Source organism: Balaenoptera musculus, chromosome 12, assembly GCF_009873245.2.
Source record: "Balaenoptera musculus isolate JJ_BM4_2016_0621 chromosome 12, mBalMus1.pri.v3, whole genome shotgun sequence".
In the NCBI taxonomy this organism is placed as follows: domain Eukaryota; kingdom Metazoa; phylum Chordata; class Mammalia; order Artiodactyla; family Balaenopteridae; genus Balaenoptera; species Balaenoptera musculus.
Genome location: NC_045796.1, coordinates 70156576 through 70181165, shown reverse-complemented (window position 1 = coordinate 70181165; position 24590 = coordinate 70156576). Strand labels below are relative to the sequence as shown.

Here is a 24590-nt window from a genome sequence, read left to right as displayed (position 1 = left end):
GAAACAACTACAGTTAGAGCAAGGTGAAAAATCAAACATTTCAACAAGTGGCAAAAAGATGATTCTCCCAAAGAAAAAAGGGAAAGTATAGGTATTAAGGTAAATAAACAGAAAAATCTGGACCTAATGATAGCCCCCAAAAAGATACCAGATAAGGATAGTTATAGAGTCTTTATGACATGGAGCCTCTATTCTGAGCAGACACATTTCTTTTTTTTATTTGAGTATAGTTGACTTACAATATTGTGTTAGTTTCAGTGATTCAGTATTTTTGCAGATTATATTCCACTATAGTTTATTACAAGATAATGAGTTTAATTCCCTGTTGCTTACATGAGTAAACACATTTCTTATAACCACTACTCAAAGGTTTATTTAATCTGTCCAGTATTAATTAGCTGGCACAAAAAAAATTTTCTACTGTATATTTTTTTGTATCTAGAAAAAGAAATGCACCTCTTAAATATACAGGGTCTTCTCATTTCCTAACTCCAATTGTATGGAATTGATAAAGAGAAATGCCAAAAAGTAACAGAAAATAAGAATGATTTTTCTAAGGGACAGTAAGAGAGGCAGATGGTTGTTTAAAGTTGTTTGGGAAAAAATGATGGTAGTTAACAACAACAACAAAATATCATTAACTATGCTACAAAAGTGGTTTGTGATCCAACATAAAATTCTAGCCCGGGAGACACTAGAACCTTTTGCTAGCAGTGCTTGAGTATGGCCATGTTTGCCTGTGTGGCTTTTTTATGGTCCTGTCTTCTCCTTCCTATTAGCTTTGTCCCAGAAGTAAGTGTGCTTGATAAACCCAGTTCTTAACTGATTAACAGAGACTGCTCCTTTCCACAGGGGTTGGTCATGGAGACAGATGAAAAAATATAAGCGGCATGGCCTACTTCTCCCCCTCGGTCTATTTTACCACAGTCTGAATGAGGACTGGTACTTATATGCACATAAGATGATCTTTACAGAGTGAGGATACCACTGAGCCAACATGAGCACCTTTCAGTATACATTTTCTGTCAATATGCAATTATAAAATATTTATAGTTGGCTATGAGGTACTTCAATTTTATAGTTTGTAGAACAATGTATTCACCTGTGGAAATCCTATGATGTTTAACTAACTGTAATCAGTTTTTCAGTTACTTTTCTGATGATATTAAACCTTTCCAGAAACTATAAATGGCCATAAATAGAAATCCAATAAAAATATTTTGAGCGATGAGAACAAAAGATTTTAGAAATCAGGATTTGGTAACAGTTTTGAGAATAAAATGATTGTCTTAGCATTAATCCTAGAACAAAGAATGTGAAGTCATGCATTCTAATGATGAGGGTCACACAAGACACACACCTGGTTGCATAGAGAGACGTCCCATCACTTCGCATTACAGTACAAATTGAGGAGGGGTCACCATTCCCTGACAGATCCACTACAGCTGTGCCTTTTCTAGAAATGCAAAAAGGTAACTCTGAAACAACATAATGAATTAAAACCATTAATAGTATAGTATCTATAACATTATCTTTGGCAAACCAGAAGCTATTTTTATTACTTAAGCAGCAATAACTGGTGTAACCAACAATGAAGAAAAATAAGAAGGAATCTGACCTTGAATGAATCTATTAAGAGTAGGTATTTTGTAATTAATATGTACTTATCTTTTTAAATTCTGTACTCTGGATGAAGTACTTAAAGTCTTTAACATAACTAGTTGAAAAATGAGATATCAACTTCAGTTTAACCATGAAACATCATGTTCTTCTTCTAATCCAAGTTACTCAATATTGGGCTAATTTTTAACATGCAAGAAAGTACCCTTGAGTAATAAAACCATAGAATTTTGTTACTGTCTTTCCTGCCCGATGAAAAATTAGAATCTGTATATGGCGATCTAAAAATTTTCCTTAAGGACATTACTGAGGATGTCGTGAGCCACATTCTCCATGTCTTTCTTACAAGGATGACGAGCTCTTTGTTACTATGAAAAATGGCACATTTTAAAAAATTAATCTTTATTGGAGTGTGGTTGCTTTACAATGTCGTGTTAGCCTCCACTGCACAACAAAATGAATCAGCCACACACATGCAGACATCCCCTCCCTTTTGGACTTCCCTCCCATTTAGGTAGGCGTTCCCTGTGCTATACAGTACGTTCCCATCGGTTGTCTACTTTATACATAGCATCAATAATGTGTATGTGTCAATCTCAGTCCCCCAATTCCTCCCTCCCCACCCCTTCCCGCCTTGGTATCCGTACATTTGTTCTCTACGTCTGTGTCTCTATTTATACTTTGCAAATAAGATCATCTATACCATTTTTCTAGAGTCCACATATATACATTATACGATATTTGCTTTTCTCTTTCTGACTTACTTCACTCTGTATGACACTCTCTAGGTCTATCCACATCTCTACAAATGACCCCATTTCATTCCTTTTTATGGCTGAGTAATATTCCATTGTATATATGTACCATGTCTTCTTTATCCATTCCTCTGTTGATGGACATTTAGGTTGCTTCCATGTCCTGGCTATTGTAAATAGTGCTGCTATGAACATTGGGGTGCATGTGTTTTTTTGAATTATAGTTTTCTCAGGGTATATGCCCAGTAGTGGGATTGCTGGATCATATGGTAGTTCTATTTTTAGTTTTTTAAGGAACCTCCATACTGTTTTCCATAGTGGCTGTATCAATTTACATTCCCACCAACAGTTTATGAGGGTTCCCCTTTCTCCACACCCCGTCCCAGCATTTATTGTTTGTAGATTTTTTGATGATGGTCATTCTGATGGGTGTCAGGTGATACGTCGTTGTACTTTTGATTTGCATTTCTCTAATAATTAGTGATGTTGAGAATCTTTTCATGTGTTTGCTGGCCATCTGGAAAAATGGCATTTCTAAGTAAGTAACTGGTTTGCTTCTGTTACACATGGCTGGGCTCCTACAAATGGTGCCATTTCTGTTTGGCTGACAGGAAGCTCAAAGCTAAATTAGAAATCTACCTTAAGCAAAGAAGCAGAATCCCAGTGTGTGTTACACGATGTACTAATATCATCCCTGACGTCCTATTATTTTTTCTGCCCTGCTTCTTGATTTCCTCGTTTTACTCTTTCAAAAGCTTAGGGTTGTAGTATACCTTTTTTTTAAAACTTATTTAAGACCTTTATTAACAGGTGCTTGCAGTTTGTTGACTTTTTGAAAAAATCAAGCTGTAAACTTTTATTATAAATTAAAAATGAGGTTCTTAAAAATCTCAACTCGACCAGATATGAAACAATTTAAAAACCTTTAAAGGTGTATTGAGAAAATCCAGGTTTTTTTTTTTTTTTAAAAAAAAAAAACACGTTTATCATTACCAAAAGAGACGTCTTTAGGTAAAAATAATAAAACCCCCATGCTGCATAGATAACGCAGATAGTTCTGGTTATCCGGTCAACAGGCAAAAAGCAAGCACTTTAGTCTTTAGCTCCAATCTTCTGTTCATTTCTTATTGCTGGAATTTCATATTCATTTCTTCTTGTTGGATGACTAAACCGGATGATGGTAGAGACGGTAAGCCGGCATTTACTCAGCCCCGCCCTGCTCAGTCTCAGGAGCGGACGAATTCTCAGCTGGTGGATCGGCTGCTTTTGTCTCTTTACCATTTTGTGGTTTAGGGTTTTATGGGCGTCTGCGCCTGTAATTGAAGTTGCGGCGGTAGCGACGTTGAGGTGGCTGCCGACCTGACCTTGCGTCTCATCTCCTTGATTTTCCTTATCTTCTTCACTGCCGTCCTCTCTGCGCTGTCTTTGGCGAGGAGGGCCCCTGCGGAATGGTGGTCTATAACCCCGATACACGTTCTGTCTCACTGGTCTACCTTGTTCTCCTGCACCCTGGATGTCAGCACCCTCCATCACCTCTCCCTACACAGGACGGTGGACCGCTGTGGTCGACGCCCATAGGCTCTCCGCACGCCCATAGGCTCTCGGCACGCAGTAAGGTGGGCGCCTGCGGTAGGGCCGGCGCTGTCGGGCCTGGCCTTCGGGGGCACTCTCGGATCCCTCCGTCTTTTCCCCACTCTCGCTGTTCCGGTAATTCTGCTGGAGGTGGCTTGGAGGACCCCTGCAACGCGGACAGTGGCTGTGATGGTTACGGGCTGGTGCACGTGTACCGCCTTGCGCTGGACCCCCAGGGCCTGCAACGTCTGCTGCTCCGCACCCTCTTCTCCTTCAGCGACATGGAGCTCCACAGTCTCTCCGTCCCCTACACCGCGAAGGCACTTCCCGGGTTCTTCTTCTTTACGGCAGTCCGGTGTACACATACATCTTCCTTGGTGTCGTTCCTGTTGCTGAAGCCATATCCATTTCTTACACTGAACCATTTTATGTTCCCAGAACCTTCGCTGCGATGAGTTTCTTGTCCCCGCCGGCAGGCGCCGCCGACATGAGGCTGCCCGGGCCACCGTCCCCTGCGCTGCTGCGCATCGTGCCGGGCTCGGTGTCGGCAGCGCTGAGGGCGGCGGCCGGGTCTCGACCGCGCTGCTCACGGCTGCGGCTCCTCCCCGGCTGTGATGGCAACCAGGCCGGCGGCGGCGGCGGTGAGGCTGCTCGGGGCTCTCTGGGGGCCGCTCTCCGCTCCCGCTACCCATCGAACTCAGTACACCTGTTTTTATAAACTGCTTTAAATCCTTTTGGAACAGGATGGAATCTTTTTAAAAAGGCAGGGTTGAGTACAAAGAGGTATATTTCCCTCTTCCAGTTATACCATTATCAGCTTGTGTGACCTTAGGCAGGTCACTTATACTTTCTGTGCTTGTTTCCTCATATGTAACGTCAAGATAATATTCTTTCTCCCAAGCTTACCAGGATTTTGCGACGGCAACAAGAGACAGCATGTGGGAAAGTACTCTGAAGAGCAAAAAGCACTGTAAAAAAATGCCAGGAAGGCTGCACACGACCTTCTGCTGTCCCTACTGAGAGAAAACATCAATACCAACTTCAAAGCAGAATGAATAACTTTCTAAAGAATAGTAACCTGATCATACATTGTTTTCTGTAGGAGTCCTTTACTGTCCAGCAACTTTAAGACTTCTTGAGATTTTTCACGATAAAATGATTCTCCTGAATAGTCATCAAAGTGTACTCCTAGACGCTAAAAGGATTTGGAAACAAAAGAAAAAAAAGTTACGCATGTGTCCTATTATCTTACCCTAAGACAAAATACGATGTTCTACAGTCTGTCAGACAGATGGGGAAAATAAGAATGAAATCAAGTCACTCCGTGACTCAAACCTTCCTAACGGCTCCCCCGCACGGTCAAGCCCTCACAGTGGTACTGTGCTGTCCAACATGGGAGTTGCCAGACACAAATGGCTATTCAAATTCAAATTAAGGAAAATTGAAGATTTACTTTCTCAGTTACGCTACTCACACTTCAAGTGCTCAATGGCCACATGTGGCTAGAGGCTACCATATTGGACAGCAGAGATCCAGAACGTTTCCGCTGCAGCAGGAAGCTACACTGGACAGCCCTGGAAATGTCCTACATCCCGCCCCACTCTACAACCTCCTCAACCTCCTCTCTTACTTTTCTTCATCTTGCTTCCTTACTCCAGCCATGTGGGATCTTTGCTGAAACTCTCTTCAGACAGCACACCTGATCCCACCCCCTCCCCTGCTTCACTTTTCTCCATACATCATCACCACCTAACAGACTGTATATGTTGTTGAATTTGCACTGCCTTGAATTTGTTTAATCTGCTGTGTCCATGCTGGAGTGTAAAGTCCATGAGAAAAGAACTTATATCTCTTTTATTCACTGTTGTATTTCTCCCACCCCCAACATGTTTTTAGACAAACAAATTTCTAGCCGTCACATATTATGCCTAAGGAAGCAAAAGAAGAAAAAATGATTAAGAAAAAGTGAAGGAATGATAGAAGAGAGAAGAGAAAAGCCAAACTGAAATGAAGTATCAGGATGTCACTTCACATTCAGCCTGTGAAGTTCACAGGCTTTCTTTTGTAGCTCTAACTTTCAGCCCAAAGAACAATATCTGAGTCCCAATTATCAACTCAGTGACAAATGACAAATCTGTTCTTAAAATATAAGCTTCAGAAGCACCCTTCCTACCCACGAGTACCCGTCAAGAGCTGCACCACATGACAGGAGAGCTGGAGAGTGGGCGGGCACCTTGTAAATCCGAATGTACTCTTCTATGCTCAAGTCCCGAAATTTCTGCCAGAGTGCAAGTGCTTGCGTGTCGCCCAGTTCCAATCGCTGGAAGAACTCATGTGCTGATTTTGCTACATTTTTATCGTCTGCTGCTTCTTTATTAACTTGTACATAAACCTAAAGGCACAACAGTACGTTAAATGAAGTACATTACTAGTCACTGTTATCTCCAAAAAGGAAAAGAAGAAAACAAAACAATCTGGAGAATTCTCATTTAAAGGTTATACAAGTGCACTCGTCACAGAGTGTAACCTTTTTTTCTTTTCTTTTTTTTTTTTGCCATGGACCCTTACCTTAGTGAGCCCTAATAACCCCTTCTCAAAATGCATAAAGTAAAATACATAGGATTATAAAGGAAATAATTACATTGAAATACAATTATTCAAATTTTAAAAAATACTTGTGATATAGTAACAGAGGAAGTGCTAAATTTCTGACTGAGGTTACTGAAAATATGTAATTTTTTCTTCTCATCCAAGTTCACAGACCCTTGGGTTAAGAATGCCTGGTTAGGGACTTCCCTGGTGCCGCAGTGGTTAAGAATCCGCCTGCCAATGCAGGGGACACGGGTTCGAGCCCTGGTCCGGGAAGACCCCACATGCCATGGAGCAACTAAGCCCGTGCGCCACAACTACTAAGCCTGTCCTCTAGAGCCCACGAGCCACAACTACTGAGCCTGCGTGCCTAGAGCCTGTGCTCCGCAGCAAGAGAAGCCACCGTGATGATAAGTCTGCGCACCCAACGAAGAGTAGCCCCCACTCGCTGCAACTACAGAAAGCCTGTGCACGGCAACGACGACCCAACACAGCCAAAAATAAGTAAATAAATAAATTCAAAAAAAAATAGGGACTTCCCTGGTGGTCCAGTGGTTAAGACTCTGCACTTCCACAGTAGGGAGTGCAGGTTCGATCCCTGGTCTGGGAACTAAGATCCGACATGCCGCACACCGCAGCCAAAAAAAAAGAATGCCTGGTTTAGACTAAGCTAGCATTACTTCTAAAAAAAAAAAAAAAGTGAAATTATTGCTGCAACTTCTCTGAGAAAAGATTGAAGCTAGTAGAATGGTTCAATCTGGAAAAGAAAAGGCCACAGGGTGATTCAGCCGTTGTTTTAATGAAAAAAATTTTAAACTGTTCTCTAAATCTGCAAAGACCAGAAAAAAACAGGTGATTTAGGAAGACCTTTGGGATAGTGAGCTTAGTTATACTCCGACTTGGGCTCCTGAGAACCGTGTGGAGCACGCACTCCTGGAGTGCTTTTGCACCATCCGTCCTGGCTGGCTGAGTCCTGCCCCAACCCAATGAGAGGAGTGCAGTTGGATGGCTTGTTAAGGGCTCTTCCACTTCTAGGATTCTGTGTTCACAGAATCATTTTCCAGTCTCTAAAATGCAAGGTTAATAAATGACATAAAAATATCAACACTACACCTCAAGTAATACTGAAGTTATGCATTACGGACTATAAAGATTTTACTTACAAGTTGTAACTCACTTCCAGGGTGAAGCACGAACAATAAATTTACTATCCTCATATTTTTTTCCAGAAAGCTATTAAAGTAGCATGAAAGTAATAAAAATTGGCAAATAAACTACCAAAAAATATGAGGCCTCTAAACTCTTACAGTAATATCAAAATATCATGGCAGCAGCATTTGGGTAGAAAAAGTGATTTTATTGCTGTAGAGTACTTTAGGACAACCATAATGTGGCTTATACCCACTAGATACTACCAACAAAAGGGACAGGGCATTAAACAACTATCTCAAGCTAAAAATGTCTCACCTTTCATAGATGGCTCATGTTAATTATTGGAATGGCAGAAGTAAATAAATCAGTACTCCTAAATAAAGGTTAAAACTACCTAATCTTTTTTTTCCCCCTCTTTAAAGCATATTGTGCAGAAAAGAGTTAACGTAGCAGGCCTGGAAACTGTTATCCTTAAAATGTGTTGTTTGCAAGGTTAGCCCTTGGCTGGCCTCTGGGAACTTGAATTTTGAGAATGTTCCCACCAACCTAACTGATAAGAGTGGCTCACGGTGCCTAAACTGTTTATGCAAACAGTATGGTTTATGCCAAACACCTGCTTTCCTTCTGGGAGTTTGGAATTTTACTACATGCTACACAGGGGGTGCCTACATATCAACCTCCAATCGAACCTACCAGTCAGCTTCCCTGGCAGACAACATTTCACACACGCTGTCACAATTTGTTGTATGAGGAATTAAATGCATCCTGGGTGACTCCACTAGGAAAGGACTCTTGGAAGCTTGGGCCTGGTTTCCTCTGGACTTCCCCCCATGTGCCTTTTCCCTTTGCTGGTTTTGTTTTGCATCCTTTTGCTGTAATAAATCATAGCTGTGAGTACAACTATATGTTGAGTCCTGTGAGTCCTAGTGAATCCCTAACCTGGGGGTGATCTTGGGAGACCTGACACACATATCATAAAAAATTAATTTCTACATGGTCCTATGAATAAGTCCGTTAGAAAACAGAGAAAGAAGATTTTTGGTAAGGCATAGGAAAACAGAGTCACTGTAAGATAATAATCAGCAGACTTCCTGACCTTTGAATGACCTATCCATTGACAACTGTGTAACAGTCCAGCCTACAGGAGTAAAGATATATATGTGTCTATAAATGGCTTGTGATTCAAAGTTAATCTCTCCCCCCTTCCCCCATCTCTCTCTTCCCGTCTCTCTCCATCTCTCTCTCTCTCACATACACATGTGTGTGTACATGTGTGTATTCGATTTCTAAGCAAATATACAAAAAATATCCTTATTTTCAGAAGAGGAAAGGTATTAGTTTTTTAAAAAAATTTAGGACCCTAAACTCAAATAGCCAAACGTTCAGAATTCTAATAAGCGTTCAGAATTCTAATAAGCATTCAAAATATTGATAAGAATATTTTTAGAAAAAAAAAATCACCAGAATCTTTTCCCTTTCTTAAAATTTAAAATAGAAATAATTAAAACATAACAAAAAGCCCTTCCTAATTCTTGAAGAACCCTGGCATTTCAGCAATTTGTAGTGATAAACCAAACATTACTGAAAATCAACTGATACTATCAAACAATAGAAGAGCCTTAATTAGCACTTAAGAATCTGCTTGTAAACGCACTATATAAAACTGTTAACATTCATCAACGTTTTAGAAAAGAAATGCGTTTTCCTTCACAAAGTAAATTTTATACTCTGCACTTCTGACACTATAGACAGTTTTTAATCTACAGTTACCATGAACACTCTACCCTTAGAAAGTATGCATTCTGAAGACAGCTCCCTTTTGGGGTTAGATCCAGACTCAAAGGGAATAAAAAGGAAATTTTAAATTTGGATATGATAAATAAGAGAGTGTGGCTGAAGGAAAGTGTTTTTGAGGATGGAAACACAATTTTTCTTTTTAGTTACTAGAATGCAAAAGCCAGCTGTATTTCTGTTAGAGAGTAAGCTAAATGTCTGAGACTTAACTGAAATGAATATTAATCCTTCCTTTTCACTATTTCTAGATGTTGGGATTGCCAAAAAACATATGACATTTTATTTCTAATTTAATTGATTAATTATAATCAGCTCTCGGGATGATCTGCCCAAATGTAAAGAAATAAGTGTGAAAAATTAAAGTAGTAGAAAATGCTCTCACTCCCTCTTATTCTTATTAAATTTGATTCTAGAATACCATTAGCCACATAGGCACAGCTGAATTCCTTGGTGCAGGGCTCTAACCCCATCCCTGGTTATTTCTGTCTTTAAAACTGAGAGTAACTGCTAAGGATGGTTAGCGTAACTTGGACACTAAAGACCCTTTTATCTGAATATTTATTTGCCCTCTATCTTAGAATGCATTTAACTTTGATCTCATTTTTAAGAAAATAACATATATCAAATTCATGATTATAATTCAAACAAGCTCATTTTTAGTTTCATGTTTCATGTATTGATCAGAAATTTCTCTGGTTGAGACTGATTCCTGATGTTAAATGAAATATTAAAGAAATTCAAATTAATGTAATTATAATTTAATACATCAATACATCAAACAGCTAATAAAGTCAAAACTTCCTAGGTAAAAAAATAACTCATTTGAAGTAATTATTAATTACCAAATTTCTCATTAGTACATCATTATCAGCATATAAACAGCATTTTACCATCCCTTCATCTTCTTTTAATGTTTGGAATCTCCTATTTTTATCCTCTGTACATACACAATAACATCCATGATATCTTACACCTTTATCCAAGGGTGATAATTACTAACTTGTAGATCACCATGCACCCGTGCCTAATAAATACTTTCCTCATGCTGAAAGAAGTGTTTTTCATACATTTCAATAGGGTGAGATAATGACTGAGCTCTTAACATGTATTCTGGCCTTGCTCGGTATTTCCATCCTTGCTCTAAGAACGCTCAGAGGGCAATGGGACACTGTAGTGCTGTCCCAGGGTAGTAGGGGTGAGGCAGAAAGGCACGTGGCTTTGTGGAAGATGGCCAAGAGCAATGGTGAAGCGGAGAAGCTGCAGGCAGAGAGGAAAGGAGAGCTGCCTAGACTGAGGAGGAGCTGAGGGAAACACTCCCGGGAGCAGGAGAAGCTGAGCAGCCCCTCAGGTGGCAGCAGGCCCTCAGAGGGCAATGGTTCACAGTGTCCCTACACAGGGAGGCTGGTCTCTGGGCCTGTGGAACTGGGCCACAGCAAGACCTCCAGGTAAAGTCTGTCAAATAAGCAGAGCTGTGTGCCTCTATGGCATCATGTAGGCTTGGGTACTGGCCTGTGAGTCAAGACCAATGTGGACTGAAGCCAAGAAAAGGCCTCCATGGCCACCCTGGGATGCACATAAGAGCCTCTGTGTGACCTGGGAGGTGGGAAATCCCTAACATTGACTTAAGCTGAGTCCCACCGCTCTCAAAAGGGATGGCTGTGTTCCAATCTAGGTTTAGAATTTAAAAGCTATTTCTTGTAGGTAAGTGTTATAATGAGTAAAATCCACACCAACCATAACAGTCATTTTTCCTGAAAAAAGTAAAGTGACCTAAACCAACAAATAACTTTTGAATTCAATTCTTTAAAAAACAAGAATTTTTAACTGCATAAATAATCCTATATATGTCTAGAATCAATTTAGTCTTGAATTACTTTAAGTTTGAGAAGTTGTTTTGGGATTCGAAAGCCAGAAAACACACGGTCTCTTGACGAATGAACACTTCCTCCACATTTTAAAAAACGGGAGCAAGTAAACATTATCACTCATCAGGTTGGTGCTTTGGTCCTGTCCTATTTTCTTTTTATTACTTCTTTTTTTTTTTTTTGCTACTGATATAGGGAAACTCACGGTGAAGTCTGTTATCTAATATTACCTAGTAATACATCATCTCTGACTTTCTATGTCTTTTTTATTAAACGCCCATCACTGTGATTACCTCAAATCCTTTCAGAAAGGGGCAGGGTAAAAATAATGAAATACTATAGGCGTCATTTTGAAACTTTAAAAATGCCAGTGCTACGGTACAGGACTAATGCATATTTTATTGGCATGATATTTACCTCTTATGGCAGGCTGCTCATATTTCAGAGGAATTCTATAGTTCACAAAATCCAAATTAATATGCAACACCAATAAGTCAAGTTCTAAAACCTTCTAGGGCAAAAAACCCCAAAACAAAAAACCAAAAGCAGAAAAAGCAGCTGGGTTATACGTTCTTAAAGGCACAGTGTTATCAAGGTCCATTCAAGTAGTTTAAATCTAGGAGGAACCCTGAGAAATTACTTTTAAAAATTATTAAAACAGATATGAGTAAATGATGACTCCCATATGCCCATGATTTAGATTTAACACTAACTTATCATAAGAAATTACTTTTAGATACAAATGGAAAGTCTTTTTGATAAGTATTCCAAAACTTACTACAAATGTTTTCTTTGAATCAACAGTGTGAATTTTAACAGCAAATGTATTATTTAACTCATCGGCCGATTCAGGGGGGAGGAACTATTAAAAACCACTTCCCGTTTTGTGACAACAAATTAGAACAACTAAAGGAAAGGTTTCAAATGTTGGCTAACAAAAGTCCTAGGTCTATGCACAGCATAGCCAGATGTCCTGGGAAAAGAATGACTACAGGTACAGAGAAACACCAGTAATAAAGCAAAGCACAAACATGGAAATGCAGTAGAGAAACGACTGTAGTTGTAAATATTTTCATCACAGAAAAGAAATGTTAAAACTATCATATAATATCATTTCTAATCTGGCCAAGAAACCAGAACTGGGGGGATACTGATCATGGTGCAATTTAGAGGGATGTAGGCCACAAAATCTGCTCTTGGATGGCCGAAGCCAAATTCAAAACAAATACGCCAGAAGGTTGAAACTGCCAAAACTAAACTACTAATTGTGCCCTTCGTACAGCAACTCAAGGACGAAAGAAAGGAAAATGCTTTTTAAGTAATTACAAGCAGTGGAAATGAATGGCTCAGAAAGGCATTCCATAATGCCAGCGGGGGGCGGTGCAGTGCAGTGCACAGAACACTCCGGAGCCAAACTGCCTGTGTTGGAACCTTGGGTCTGGCCCTTAGATTCTTCATCAGTAAACTGCATAATAAAATAAGTTAGATTTTTGACCAATGATAAATAGGGTGTCCTACGATAGTTAGCCCTTCCTTGGAGCTATACAATAGGTTTCTTTATGCCACAACTTAAATGGAAGAGGCAAATTCATTCAAGCATTTACTGCAAGGCACAGTGTGTGTGGCTGCAGATAAAAAATCAGGAAGACAGGTCCTTCCTCTCAAAGAGCTCCAAGTATAACTCGAGAAGGAAAAGAATGTGTTCGACCAAGGTTCAGGTTTTCTGTTTAGGAACAGGGTAAAATCATTTATTAATATTTGCTTAACGTTCCAAAAATAAAAAAAGGGAAAAAATTCCTCATTTATACTAAACGTTGTTGTTGAAAGTAATCTACGGTGACAGCTGTAATTTTAAAATGCACCTGGGTCTCCAAAAATTAGCACAAAGATAAAATAACCTAGAGGCTGCCACTTTAGGCTCTGCATTTTCTCCATCCTGCAAAGGAAGGAGGAAGAGAGCAGATAAGTACTCTAAATGGATTTCTATCTTCTATTACAAACAGCAAGGTGGGTGTATCTGACTTGCTCTCTTTTGTCTATAAATACTGCTCCCCTATGAAGCTACTAGGCAAAAGAACACTGAATGAAAGCAACAACACTGTGCCTTGAGTTTCCAGTTATTCATAAAAGTACCCCCTGCCCTTGTTCCTTCCTTTTGTGTGTCCATCAATTAACAACCTCTAACAGAGATGTCTGATCTCCCACTTCTTATGAGTCTCAAGAGGCAGGACACTGTATTAAACTGCATAGAAAGAAACACATGTTTAGGTTTCTATGGAGTTTAAGAACAAATTTTACTAAAATATTTAAAACATTATGGGCAAGAAAGATTTACAATTTACAGGATTAAATTAAAAACTCCTGAGGTTGGGTGGGTGAAAGATGAGAGTGGTAACTCTCATATGTCAAACTGTACTCTAAATTCTTAAAAATGTTCTCTCAACGGCAGAAGGTCTCCAAGTGGGTATTTGTATTTCCTGCACCGTGGGTTGTCTCTGGGGCCTGGATCTGACGAAAGGTTCACTAACCTCGTGGTAAAAAGTACTCACGATTATTCAAAGTTTTAAAAAAAATAATACAGTAAAAATTCCAGGCACTAAGGTGGCAGGCTTTATAGACAACCATAAAGAATTATTAATTTTTAAACTCTTGACTATCAATAAAACTCTTAATGGGAAAGAGAGAAAAATAAATCTTTTGGTTAATAGTATAAATCAAAATGTAGGCATTTACAGTGAGAGTGAAGGCAAAGACTTAGGAGGAAATCACAAACCTTTAAAGGTCTTTAAGAATCAGAACGTGTTTTGTTAATTTAGCTATTGATACAAAGCCAGCTGCAGGAGAAAAATAATTCAACAAAAAGGAAAATGATGAAGTGCTCTCCGTGGCTCTGGCTAGAGAAGTAAAACATTGATTGGCAAGTGCTCTTCCTCATACACATCCTTAGTCTAATCCCTGGTATGTCACCAGTGTGGCTGACATAGTATCTGTGTTCCTTCTTGTCAGGCCCAGAAACAGCAGAGATAACAACTGGGACAATGAAAAGGAAACACATCCCTTGAGATTAATTGGACAGGAAGGGCTTTATTAATGAACTCCAGGAAGGACTGAGGACAGAAAAGCAGAGTATCCAACGGACTAAATGAGGTAGAACAGAAAGAAGTTCACATTGGGCAAAAGGCAGGAAAAGGAGCTTAAAGAAAAATGAAAAAAGTGCACACAAATTCAGAGAAACACATGTGCTTTCCCCCACATCAGAACAAGAGCAAAAAAGTATACACTCATGTTTTCTCAAGGCTAAATGAATTATACTTATTAACATGAAGAAAACTGCAGTACGTAACTAATAAAAACTGAAAGAGTTCTATGCTGAATATGTTATTCTGTGTGTTTATGCTAAGAAGTTTCTATACCTGGAGAAATACTGTCCCAAATCAACTAAAATACTAGTAAAAGAAACACCTGGATTCGAAAATGAAAGGAACTCCCTAGTAAAGTATAAGCAACATTTTCAATTGTTTTGGGTCCTTGTTTTAAGGAACAGTTTTGTTGTTGTTTTTTTTTTAAAACCTCTGGGATTAAAAATATGTTACGAAGCTGCACTGTACTCTGAAAAAAAAAGCTGAAGCATTTTTGAACATTGTTTCTTGCCAACTTACTTCAAAGAGATGCTGTAAAGGATTGGACTGGAGTTTTTCTTCATAGCCAAACAGCTGGAAGCCAGTTCCCAAAAGACCTAGCACAGTAATCCATAAATGAAAAAATTATACAATCGAACAGTAGAGAACAGTCATGGCAGGGAACAGGTATAGTTCTATAAAAAGATTAACCTCTCATAATTATGCACCCTGAAAATATTGCAAAACACACACTATCACGTTCTGCTACCCCATAAACTGACACAAGTCAAATTCAATATATTGAATCATAAATTCAATATATTGAAGAGCTCACTGAAATTAATTCCACAGAAACCTAAAGACTATGAGCTCATCCAAGGCAGAGCCTGGGACTAATTTATCTTTATGCTAACGGTGCCCAAAACCTCCCTACAAGACATTAATAAAACAAGCATTTATTGAGCAGCTACTCTGTGGAAGGACATCGTGATGCCAGGCACTAGACACTCAAAAATTTGTGAAAAGAAACTGATGGAAAGTGTTTTCAAAACGAACTTTTTAAACTTGTAGGTGTGAAAATAAAACAAGGTAGGATTAGCTTAGTGTTACAATATTCTTAAATAACTGAAGATAAAACTTGAAACAGCCCTGATCACTTCTCCCATTCAAGGTGACCAAGTGACATAATGCTTTGCTCTGGCTGATCTGCTTTGATTTGTCTTTTATTTGCCAATTTTTTTTTTTCTTTTAGTCTTTGATGATAAGTTCAGGGAAGGTATTAATTTCAACCGTTTTTTAAAAAATAATTGAGGGGCTTCCCTGGTGGCGCAGTGGTTGAGAGTCTGCCTGCCAGTGCAGGGGACACGGGTTCGAGCCCTGGTCTAGGAGGATCCCACATGCCGCGGAGCAACTGGGCCCGTGAGCCACAACTACTGAGCCTGCGCGTCTGGAGCCTGTGCTCCGCAGCGGGAGAGGCCGCGGTAGTGAGAGGCCCCCGCTTGCCGCAACTGGAGAAAGCCCTCGCACAGAAACGAAGACCCAACACAGCCATAAATAAATAAATAAATAAATAAATAAGTAAGTAAGTAAATAAATAAATAAATAAATAAATAAAATTTAAAAAAAAAATAATGAGGTTTGTAAACTACAATGAAAATCCTTAGTATGGACTGTGAATATTTATACTCTTAAGATATTTCGCTAAAAGATGACCACAATTTTGGATCGAAAGGATAGATGCAGCCTGGGCCAAGAGTAATTACAGGCAGTGCACTTACTTTAAAAGCTAGTCTGTTTCTACAACTATATCAGTTACCTAGCTTCAGATCTAAAGGAGCAATTGCCACTGGGCCTTGCTGATGTACATTCTTCTATGTAGGCTCAGCAGAAAGTGGGATGTTACTAAACACGGGGTAGACAATCTTTGGGGCTTAGACAGGAACTAGAAGGATGACTAAAACATATATCAGCACTATTCACTTTCAAGCAAAAGCAAATGGGATTATGATTCAGGGTCTTGGGAGTAGGGTGTGGAAAGAGTGTTCTAAAAAACAGAAATAGGACAAGTAAAGGCCAATTCCATTTAATATTCAACCTAATACATTTTCAAAAACTAATTCTGTACTTAGGAACTGTCTGCCAACTTTTAATAGGGGATAGGTGAACAGCCAAAATTAAAACTCTTCAACAATGATGGTTATAATGGAAATGTCGACAGATCATTAACCATAGTAGTCCTTTAGAAAAAAACCACTACAATAAAATCCTGCAGCTAAAATGTAATGAATATCATAATCACATATTTGCTAATGGCTGTGAAATGCCTGAATCGGCCAAACTGATATAAAGTGGATGCCATCTATTAAATCTGACTGTTCAGCCTAGAGTCCAAACCTCTCAGTACCCACTGTGAACTGCAGGTGGGTTTATAAAATGCAGGGCATGTTTTCTGTTCCTCCACAGTGAATAGTAAGGGCACTGTTAGGTTCAAGTTGTACCCTTTTTAGGGTCTAAAAAGGATTCTGATTAACTGAAAGGATAATATTCCTAAGAGAAGGTCATGATAAATCTGTCTTTCAGAAACTGATTTCATTTCACTAGATATGGAACATAACAGTATCAGTGAACTTCAGAACTGGCACTTTACAGAAGCTTTAAAATGTTACACAGCCTTTCTTTTGGAGTAGTATTGTGAAATACTTCCCAAGACAGATTCATTCATCATTCTGAGTGCCTCTTAAGTGCCAAGCACTATGGATACAAAAATAAGTAAGACACAGCCCATGCTTTCATGGAACATTTCCCCTAGCAGAGGAGAGAAGCACACAAAAGAATACAGTAAGAGAGAAGCCTATTTGAGTAGAGCTGGGTACTAGGAACTTGGTGATGTGAGAAAGTGGGCAAGGGTGTGTCTGGCTGTCAGAGAACACTTTTCAGAGGTGACACTAGGGCTGAATCTTAAAATGCACCTGGTAGTTGCCAGAGATTTTAATAAAAAGTTCGCATTTCACATGCTACCAGTCCTTCACTACTATAGCAACTTCATTTATCTTGTCCTTCCACACCTTGATTACTGCAGTATATGAGCTAGGAATGGTTCTGAGTAAACTCATGACATTAGAGATAATCTGCGGCACTGAACTGTTTGGGTCTCACTCTTCTCTTTCTCTCTTTTCTTTTTGACCCTCACCCTCACCGCCCCCCTCCGCCACTTGTACAATTTAAGGGGAAGCCAAAGTATCCCAGTTTGTTCTTCCTTTATGCCACTGGCCCAGGGTACGACATTTCATGTAGGATGGACCAGGGAGGCTGGACTTCACTAGTTTTAAAAATGGCAGGGCTGTGGTTGAGAAGGGTGTATACCTAGGCTTACTTTTTCCCTAATACTTACTTCTACATTTAACTAACGAATGTAAGCTACTTTTCTTTAATAAAACCAAAAAAGTCTGTATTTATCAGGTCTCGTTCTGATTGTATGAAGCTTCCTCCCCGAAAACTTACTTGTATGGTGAGAATTACTCTAATAAGTAATATAGAAGATTTATGCAAAAGAGCCATTAGGGGAAAAAAACAGGTAGGAGGCACTACCTCATCCAATGGAATTCTGCCCGTATTCTGTCCAGGTGATTAAGTAATGAGATATTAAAAGAAATTAAACTTAATGATATGAAAAATAAAACCTCAAATTTACTTACCAAATTGCATGCCCCAATCTCCAAGATAATTTATTCTTGTTACTTGATGTCCTAAAGCTTCTTTGAGATTTGCTATAAAGTTTCCTAGTAAATCAATAAAATACACAGTTTCTCATTATCCATTTTGGTATAAGAACCATGTGCTTCTCTAATATAAAAGCATAACACTGAAAATTCTTTTGGCAAAATTTACTAACAATTTCTTTTTACTAAAACATTCATTATTGTGTTTTCATCTACGTCATGGAAAGGGAGTAAGGAATTATTTTGGAGGAGGTAGTTATTCTAAAGAATCTCACAATTTTCAACAACATTAATGGGGGTTAGGAACACATGTTCAAGTAATTGCGATTCCAAGTCAATTCCAAGGACAGAAAATAACAGAATCTCAGTAGTTAACAAGAAATATGTAATTTGGCTATGTCCTAAAGAACCTAGCCATACTGATTTTTCTTTTTCTAGGTAGCCCATTCCACCTTCTTTCAATCATGAAGTCCATCCTCTCATGCTGCTCCCTAACTAACAGCACATAGCAGTCCAAGGCCTCCACCTTCCTGTACTGCTGATGCTGGTTTGACATTTGACCTCTATTCCACTCTCCTTCTAGTGTGCCCTCACATACTGCAGAGGCTGGAAAGCTAAAAATAACACTCCTCAGAATCTCTGGCAGTTAGGGTTCCAGAAGCCATTTAGGTTTGGGCAATTTGATACACTTTGTACGTGATCTAGACGGTAGAAATGAGGTGGAAAGGGAGCTACCTTTATTTTTTCTGACAAGCACAGTAGTGGAGGCTTTGTTTTTTAGTGGCATCACTACTAGAGGTCCTAGTGTCCTGTCATCTGACCTCCAAGGGAAGTGAAAGATAGGGTATAGGTGGCCTCTTTTGCTAGTCTGAATTCTAGAAGGCATGGCAGGAGTAGTGGCAGTTTCCTGACTGTGGCAGTGGCAGTGATCGCAGAAAAGGCAGAAGCTCCCTTGATGATCAAGCTCTGTGCTATACTTTTGTGAGTCATCTATGTCAGCTTAATCCAAAGCTTCTTCAGCACTCCCAACAACTTTGCAAACTATTCAATATCCCATAGTAAATTCCTTCCTGCTTTTACTAGAGTGGATCTAGTTTTCTGCAAATAACCCCTCGCCAATATGCATAGCTGACAAAGTACTGCAGTTGCTTCTCCAGTTTCCCTACTTCTAGACTTTCCCAAGGTATATGGTCTCAGCAACAGGACTCACCTTTTGCAGCTGGTACTCAGACTATATTCCTATTTTTTCTTAGCACCTTAGTATCTTATAAGTCCAACTAAATGTCTGAACCTAGGCTTTTGGAATTAGACTGCCTAATTTCAAATCCTGGCTGCAATACTTACTAGCTGTGTGATTTCGGGAAAGTTACTTTTGGTATCTGAGTTTCCTCATCTATAATCACAGTACTTAATAAACAGGGCTATTGTGAAACTAGTTGAGATAACACATGAAAACACTTAACATGGTAAGTTTCAATAATTATCTCTTGCTGGTTCAAATATTTCCCTTAACAACTGTCAAACAACTATCATGTTCAACCCTATGCTTTTGACTTACTCATGTAAGACAACAGCTTTTCTTATACATTATATTTCTTATATTCTTTTTCATCAAGTCCTGTCATTTCCTCTCTTAAAATGCTGCTTGAGAACTTTGTAACAATGAGAGCTGACTAGTGCGGTAACAATCTATGCCACAAATACTGATTTCTCCGTCTTTAAAGTATTCCAGTATGGAATAAATGACTTTCTTGTAAGCATGCAAAAGACAGATTTCTATACTGGAAGACAGATTACATGAGATAAACTCCAAAATCCCTTCCAATTCTAATATTATACAATTCTAACTGCAGTTTTAAGATTGGGCTGCTACACAATGTCATGCTTTAAGTAAATGGAAACCATAAGCTTATTATACACTGAAGCATTACAGCCATGAAGTACAATACTATAGTAATCTCTCTTTATTAGGATAGTCTTGTTTCAATTTTCAGTCTTGAAAACTCCAGTTAGTACTCACATGACTGAGACTGAGTTTCTTTTATAAAACAAATATGAACAAAAAAATTGGGAGGATGACTATCAATCCCATATAACTATTTTCATTTTGGCATCTTTCAGTCCTTCTTCATATGCATACGTATTTTTAACAAGTTAAAATCAAAACATACATACCAGTTAAACCTGGTTTCTGAGTTAATCTTTTGGTTTTGAAACAAATTCTTTTTGCCATTTCTAAACCAATTTTTTCCATTTTTTTGGTCATATTTAATTAGCATTAAGCTCATATAAATTTCAACTTCTTTGTTTTTTGTCCTTTTGTTACTTAAGCCTTAAACCATTAGACTCTATTACCAAATACAGCCCCGAAAGGCATGCTCAGTATTTTCTGTGAAACTAATGACACTTACCTATGATGGTAGAACGCAAATGTCCAACATGAAATTTTTTGGCAACATTAGGTGAACTGCAAGATAATTGCAAAAGTTTATTTTTTCTGTTCTAAGAACAAGAGTTCTAAAATGAACTAGGTTATAGCTCCATAGTTTAATACAATTGTGGACTACAGCCTTTGGTAATTTAGGGCAAAGATAGTTAAAGATTAGACATTTAGAGCAAAGATAAATTAGATCTCAGAAAGAACCATCCTTAGTGAAATTGATCCTGTGACTCTTTTTTTTAAAGATAGTAGTCATCTTTTCTTTTTTAAATTTATTTATTTATTTTTGGCTGTGTTGGGTCTTCGTTTCTGTGCGAGGGCTTTCTCTAGTTGCGGCAAGCGGGGGCCACTCTTCATCGCGGTGCGCAGGCCTCTCACTATCGCGGCCTCTCTTGTTGCGGAGCACAGGCTCCAGACACGCAGGCTCAGCAGTTGTGGCTCACGGGCCCAGTTGCTCCGCGGCATGTGGGATCTTCCCAGACCAGGGCTCGAACCCATGTCCCCTGCATTGGCAGGCGGATTCTCAACCACTGCGCCACCAGGGAAGCCCGATCCTGTGACTCCTGAGGTAGTCACATAACATACACAGAAGTGGCACACTTAGGAAGCAGATACATTTGAGGACTGATAAAAAGATGAGGAAATTCAGACATATGTTTTGATACAAACAATGTACATTATTAGAAATTAAGTTTAGTGCACTACTTCTCAATTCTTTAACTTCTTAAAAATTATTGGGGACCCCAAAGAAATTTTGCTTATATGAGTAATATCTATCAATATTTATTGTATCAGAAATTAAAACAAAAATATAGAAATATTTATATATAAAGCTTCCCAGGATAACCAGAAATAGGATTTACCACTCCAAATTCTCAAGCAACACATTTATTACTCTTGGTGGTTGAGACGTTGTAATCAATAATTTAACAATAGCAAATGCTTCTAGAGCACACTCACTATCTGACAGGCACAGTGTGACACACTTTACATGCATTAATTCACTTAATGCTCAGAAGAGCTGTGATGTAAGGTACTCTCATCTTTTATTTGTGATGAGGGACTTGAGATACAAAAAGGAAAAAAGATAATGAAGCAAATTTGGCAATATCTTGAGGACTCTTGAACCTGGGTGATGAGCCTATGGGACTTAACATACCTTTCCTCTATTTTGTGTATGTTTGAAAATTTCATAAGTTTTTCAATATTAAAAAAAGATATATTAACTAGAACACAGCTGGTTAAAATTGGTAAAGGGACTTCCCACAGTGGTTAAGAAACCGCCTGCCAATTCAGGGGACACGGGTTCGAGCCCTGGTCCAGGAAGACCCCACATGCCACGAAGCAACTAAGCCCGTGCGCCGCAACTACTGAGCCTGAGCTCTAGAGGCCGCACGCCACAACTACTGAAGCCGAGGCGCCTACGGCCCGTGCTCCGCAACAAGAGAAGCCACCGCAATGAGAAGCCTGCGCACTGCAACGAAGAGTAGCTCCCACTGGCCGCAACTAGAGAAAGCCCGTGTGCAGCGAAGAAGACCCAATGCACCAGAAATAAAATAAATAAATAAATTTATATTAAAAAAAAAAGTGGTAAAAACAGAGCTTAATTTTGGTCTGTCTCCAAAGCATTGTTATCAATATTTACCCTTTTAAGGGTATTACAATTTAAAAACTTGATCCTACAGATACCTGTGCACAATTGTGAAGTCATGAAACTATGAGGATATTCATTTAATCATTATTTAGAAAGAAAGCAAATGTTCTTCAATAGGGTTAAAACAACCAGGAAACAAGAAAGATATATACAACACTGGTTTTACGAAACTAAACAACAGGACAGTGAAGGACTGTGATCCCTATGAGGAACGTCAGCCAACAGGGTGACCCTTAGGACTGCCTTACTAGCAAATTCGTGATATGTAGCTAAAGCAGAACAATCTATACCATGAAATGTTTATATTAGAAAAGAAGAAAGGTTTCAAATCAATGACCTAAAGCTCTCCTGTAAGAAACTAGAAAGGGAGGCTCAAACCAAATCCAAAGTAAGCAGAATAAAAGAGAGTAATACAGATGAAGGTTAAAAAAAAAAAAAAATGACAGAGAAACTGTTATATCTCCTAATCGTAGTGGTGGTGATGAGACCTGGACATCTTTGACAAAACTCATCAAATTACATGTTGAAATATGGTGAACTGTATTGTACTGTATGTAATTATACCTCAATAAAGCTGATTAAAAAAAAAAATCTCCAGACAACAGAATACTATGAAATAATAAAAATAAGCCAGCCCTGGATGTACTGATATTAAAGGAATGTAAGCTACATTGTTTAATGAAAAAAGCAAGGAGAAGAACAGCAAATAATGTGTGTGATCTGTTTACAAATGCACAGAATATCTCTAGGTGGGTAACCAAGAAACTGGTATTGGTGAATGCCCATATGGAGAGAACTGGGAAACTAGGTTAGGGAGTACACATCCTTCTCACTGAATACCCTTTTGTAATCTTTGAATTTTTAAAAACTAGGTATTTATATTATCTAATAATAAAAAAGCTTTCACATAGCTTTTGCATTGTTTTAAAAAAGTGAGTATAGTTGATTTACATTATATAAGTTCCAGGCATACAACAGTGAATCACAACTTTTAAAGATTATACTCCATTTATAGTTATTATAAAAATGTTGGCTATAGTCCCTGTGCTGTACAATATATCCTTGTAGCTTATTTTATACATAGTAGTTTGTATGTCTACCTCTACCTTCCCCCTCCCTACTTCCCTCTCCCCACTGGTAACCACAAGTTTGTGCTCTATATCTGTGAGTCTGTTACTTTTTTGTTATATTCATTAGTCTATTTTTTAGGTTCCACATATAAATAATAACATACAGTATTTGTCTTTTTCTGTCTGACTTATTTCACTTAGCACAATGCCCTCCAAGTCCATCCATGTTGCTGTAAATGGCAAAATTTCATTCTTTTTTATGGCTGAGTACTATTCCATTGTGTGTGTGTGTGTCTGCACACACACGTGTGTCTTCTTTATCCAGTCATCTGTTGATAATACTTAGGCTGCTTCCATATCTTGCCTACTGTAAATAACACTGCTATGAACATTGGGGTGCATGTTATCTTTTTGAATTAGTGTTTTCATTTTCTTCAGATGTATTCCCAGGAGTGATATTGCTGGACCACATGGTAGCTCCATTTTTAGTTTTTTGAGGAACCTCCATACTGTTTTCCACAGTGGCTGCATCAATTTACATTCTCACCAACAGTGCACGAGGTTTCCCTTTTCTCACATTTTTGCCAACATTTGTTATTTGTGGTCTTTTTGATGATACCCATTCTGAGGTGTGAGGTGATATCTCATTGTGGTTTTGATTTGCATTTCTCTGATGATTAGCCATGTTGAGCATCTTATTTTTTGTTTTTTAAATAAATTTATTTATTTATGGCTGCATTGGGTCTTTGTTGCTGTGCACGGGCTTTCTCTAGTTGCGGCAAGTGGGGGCTACTCTTCATTGCTGTGCGCGGGCTTCTCATTGTGGTGGCTTCTCTTGTTGCAGAGCATGGGCTCTGGGTGCACGGGCTTCAGTAGTTGTGGCTCTCAGGCTCAGTAGCTGTGGCTCACGGGCTCTAGAGCGCAGGCTCAGTAGTTGTGGCGCACGGGCTTAGTTGCTCCGTGGCATGAGGGATCTTCCAGGACCAGGGCTCGAACCCATGTCCCCTAAATTGGCAGGCAGTTCTTAACTGCTGTGCCATCAGGGAAGTCCCCCATGTTGAGCATCTTTTCATGTGCCTGTTGGCCACAGCTTTTGTACTTTTTCTTTAGAATTAGAAGAACTGAGTCTATCTAGGGCTTCACAAAACCTCCCTTGAAATCATCAATTTGCCATTCTCTGGCACCACATTCCTGCTCAGAAGGGAATACAATGATATGGAAAATACAAATTCAATTCCTTT

General features: G+C 38.9%; 1 protein-coding gene across 5 annotated transcripts in view; it reads right to left on the bottom strand.

Annotated features, from left to right (window-relative positions):
• The window catches only part of RARS2 (arginyl-tRNA synthetase 2, mitochondrial), an 80544-nt gene that overhangs the window by 9137 nt on the left and 46817 nt on the right, over positions 1–24590 (bottom strand). For 4 of the 5 annotated variants that reach the window (XM_036871518.1, XM_036871524.1, XM_036871522.1 and 1 more), the window contains 7 exons: positions 20597–20652; positions 18162–18245; positions 15007–15083; positions 6181–6339; positions 5036–5142; positions 4854–4963; positions 1361–1478 (listed from right to left, as the gene is read on the bottom strand). In XM_036871518.1, the coding sequence (XP_036727413.1) occupies positions 1361–1478; positions 4854–4963; positions 5036–5142; positions 6181–6339; positions 15007–15083; positions 18162–18245; positions 20597–20652 (711 nt within the window). The remainder of the gene's footprint in view (positions 1–1360; positions 1479–4853; positions 4964–5035; positions 5143–6180; positions 6340–15006; positions 15084–18161; positions 18246–20596; positions 20653–24590) is intronic. The other variant, XM_036871521.1, reaches the window with a different exon arrangement.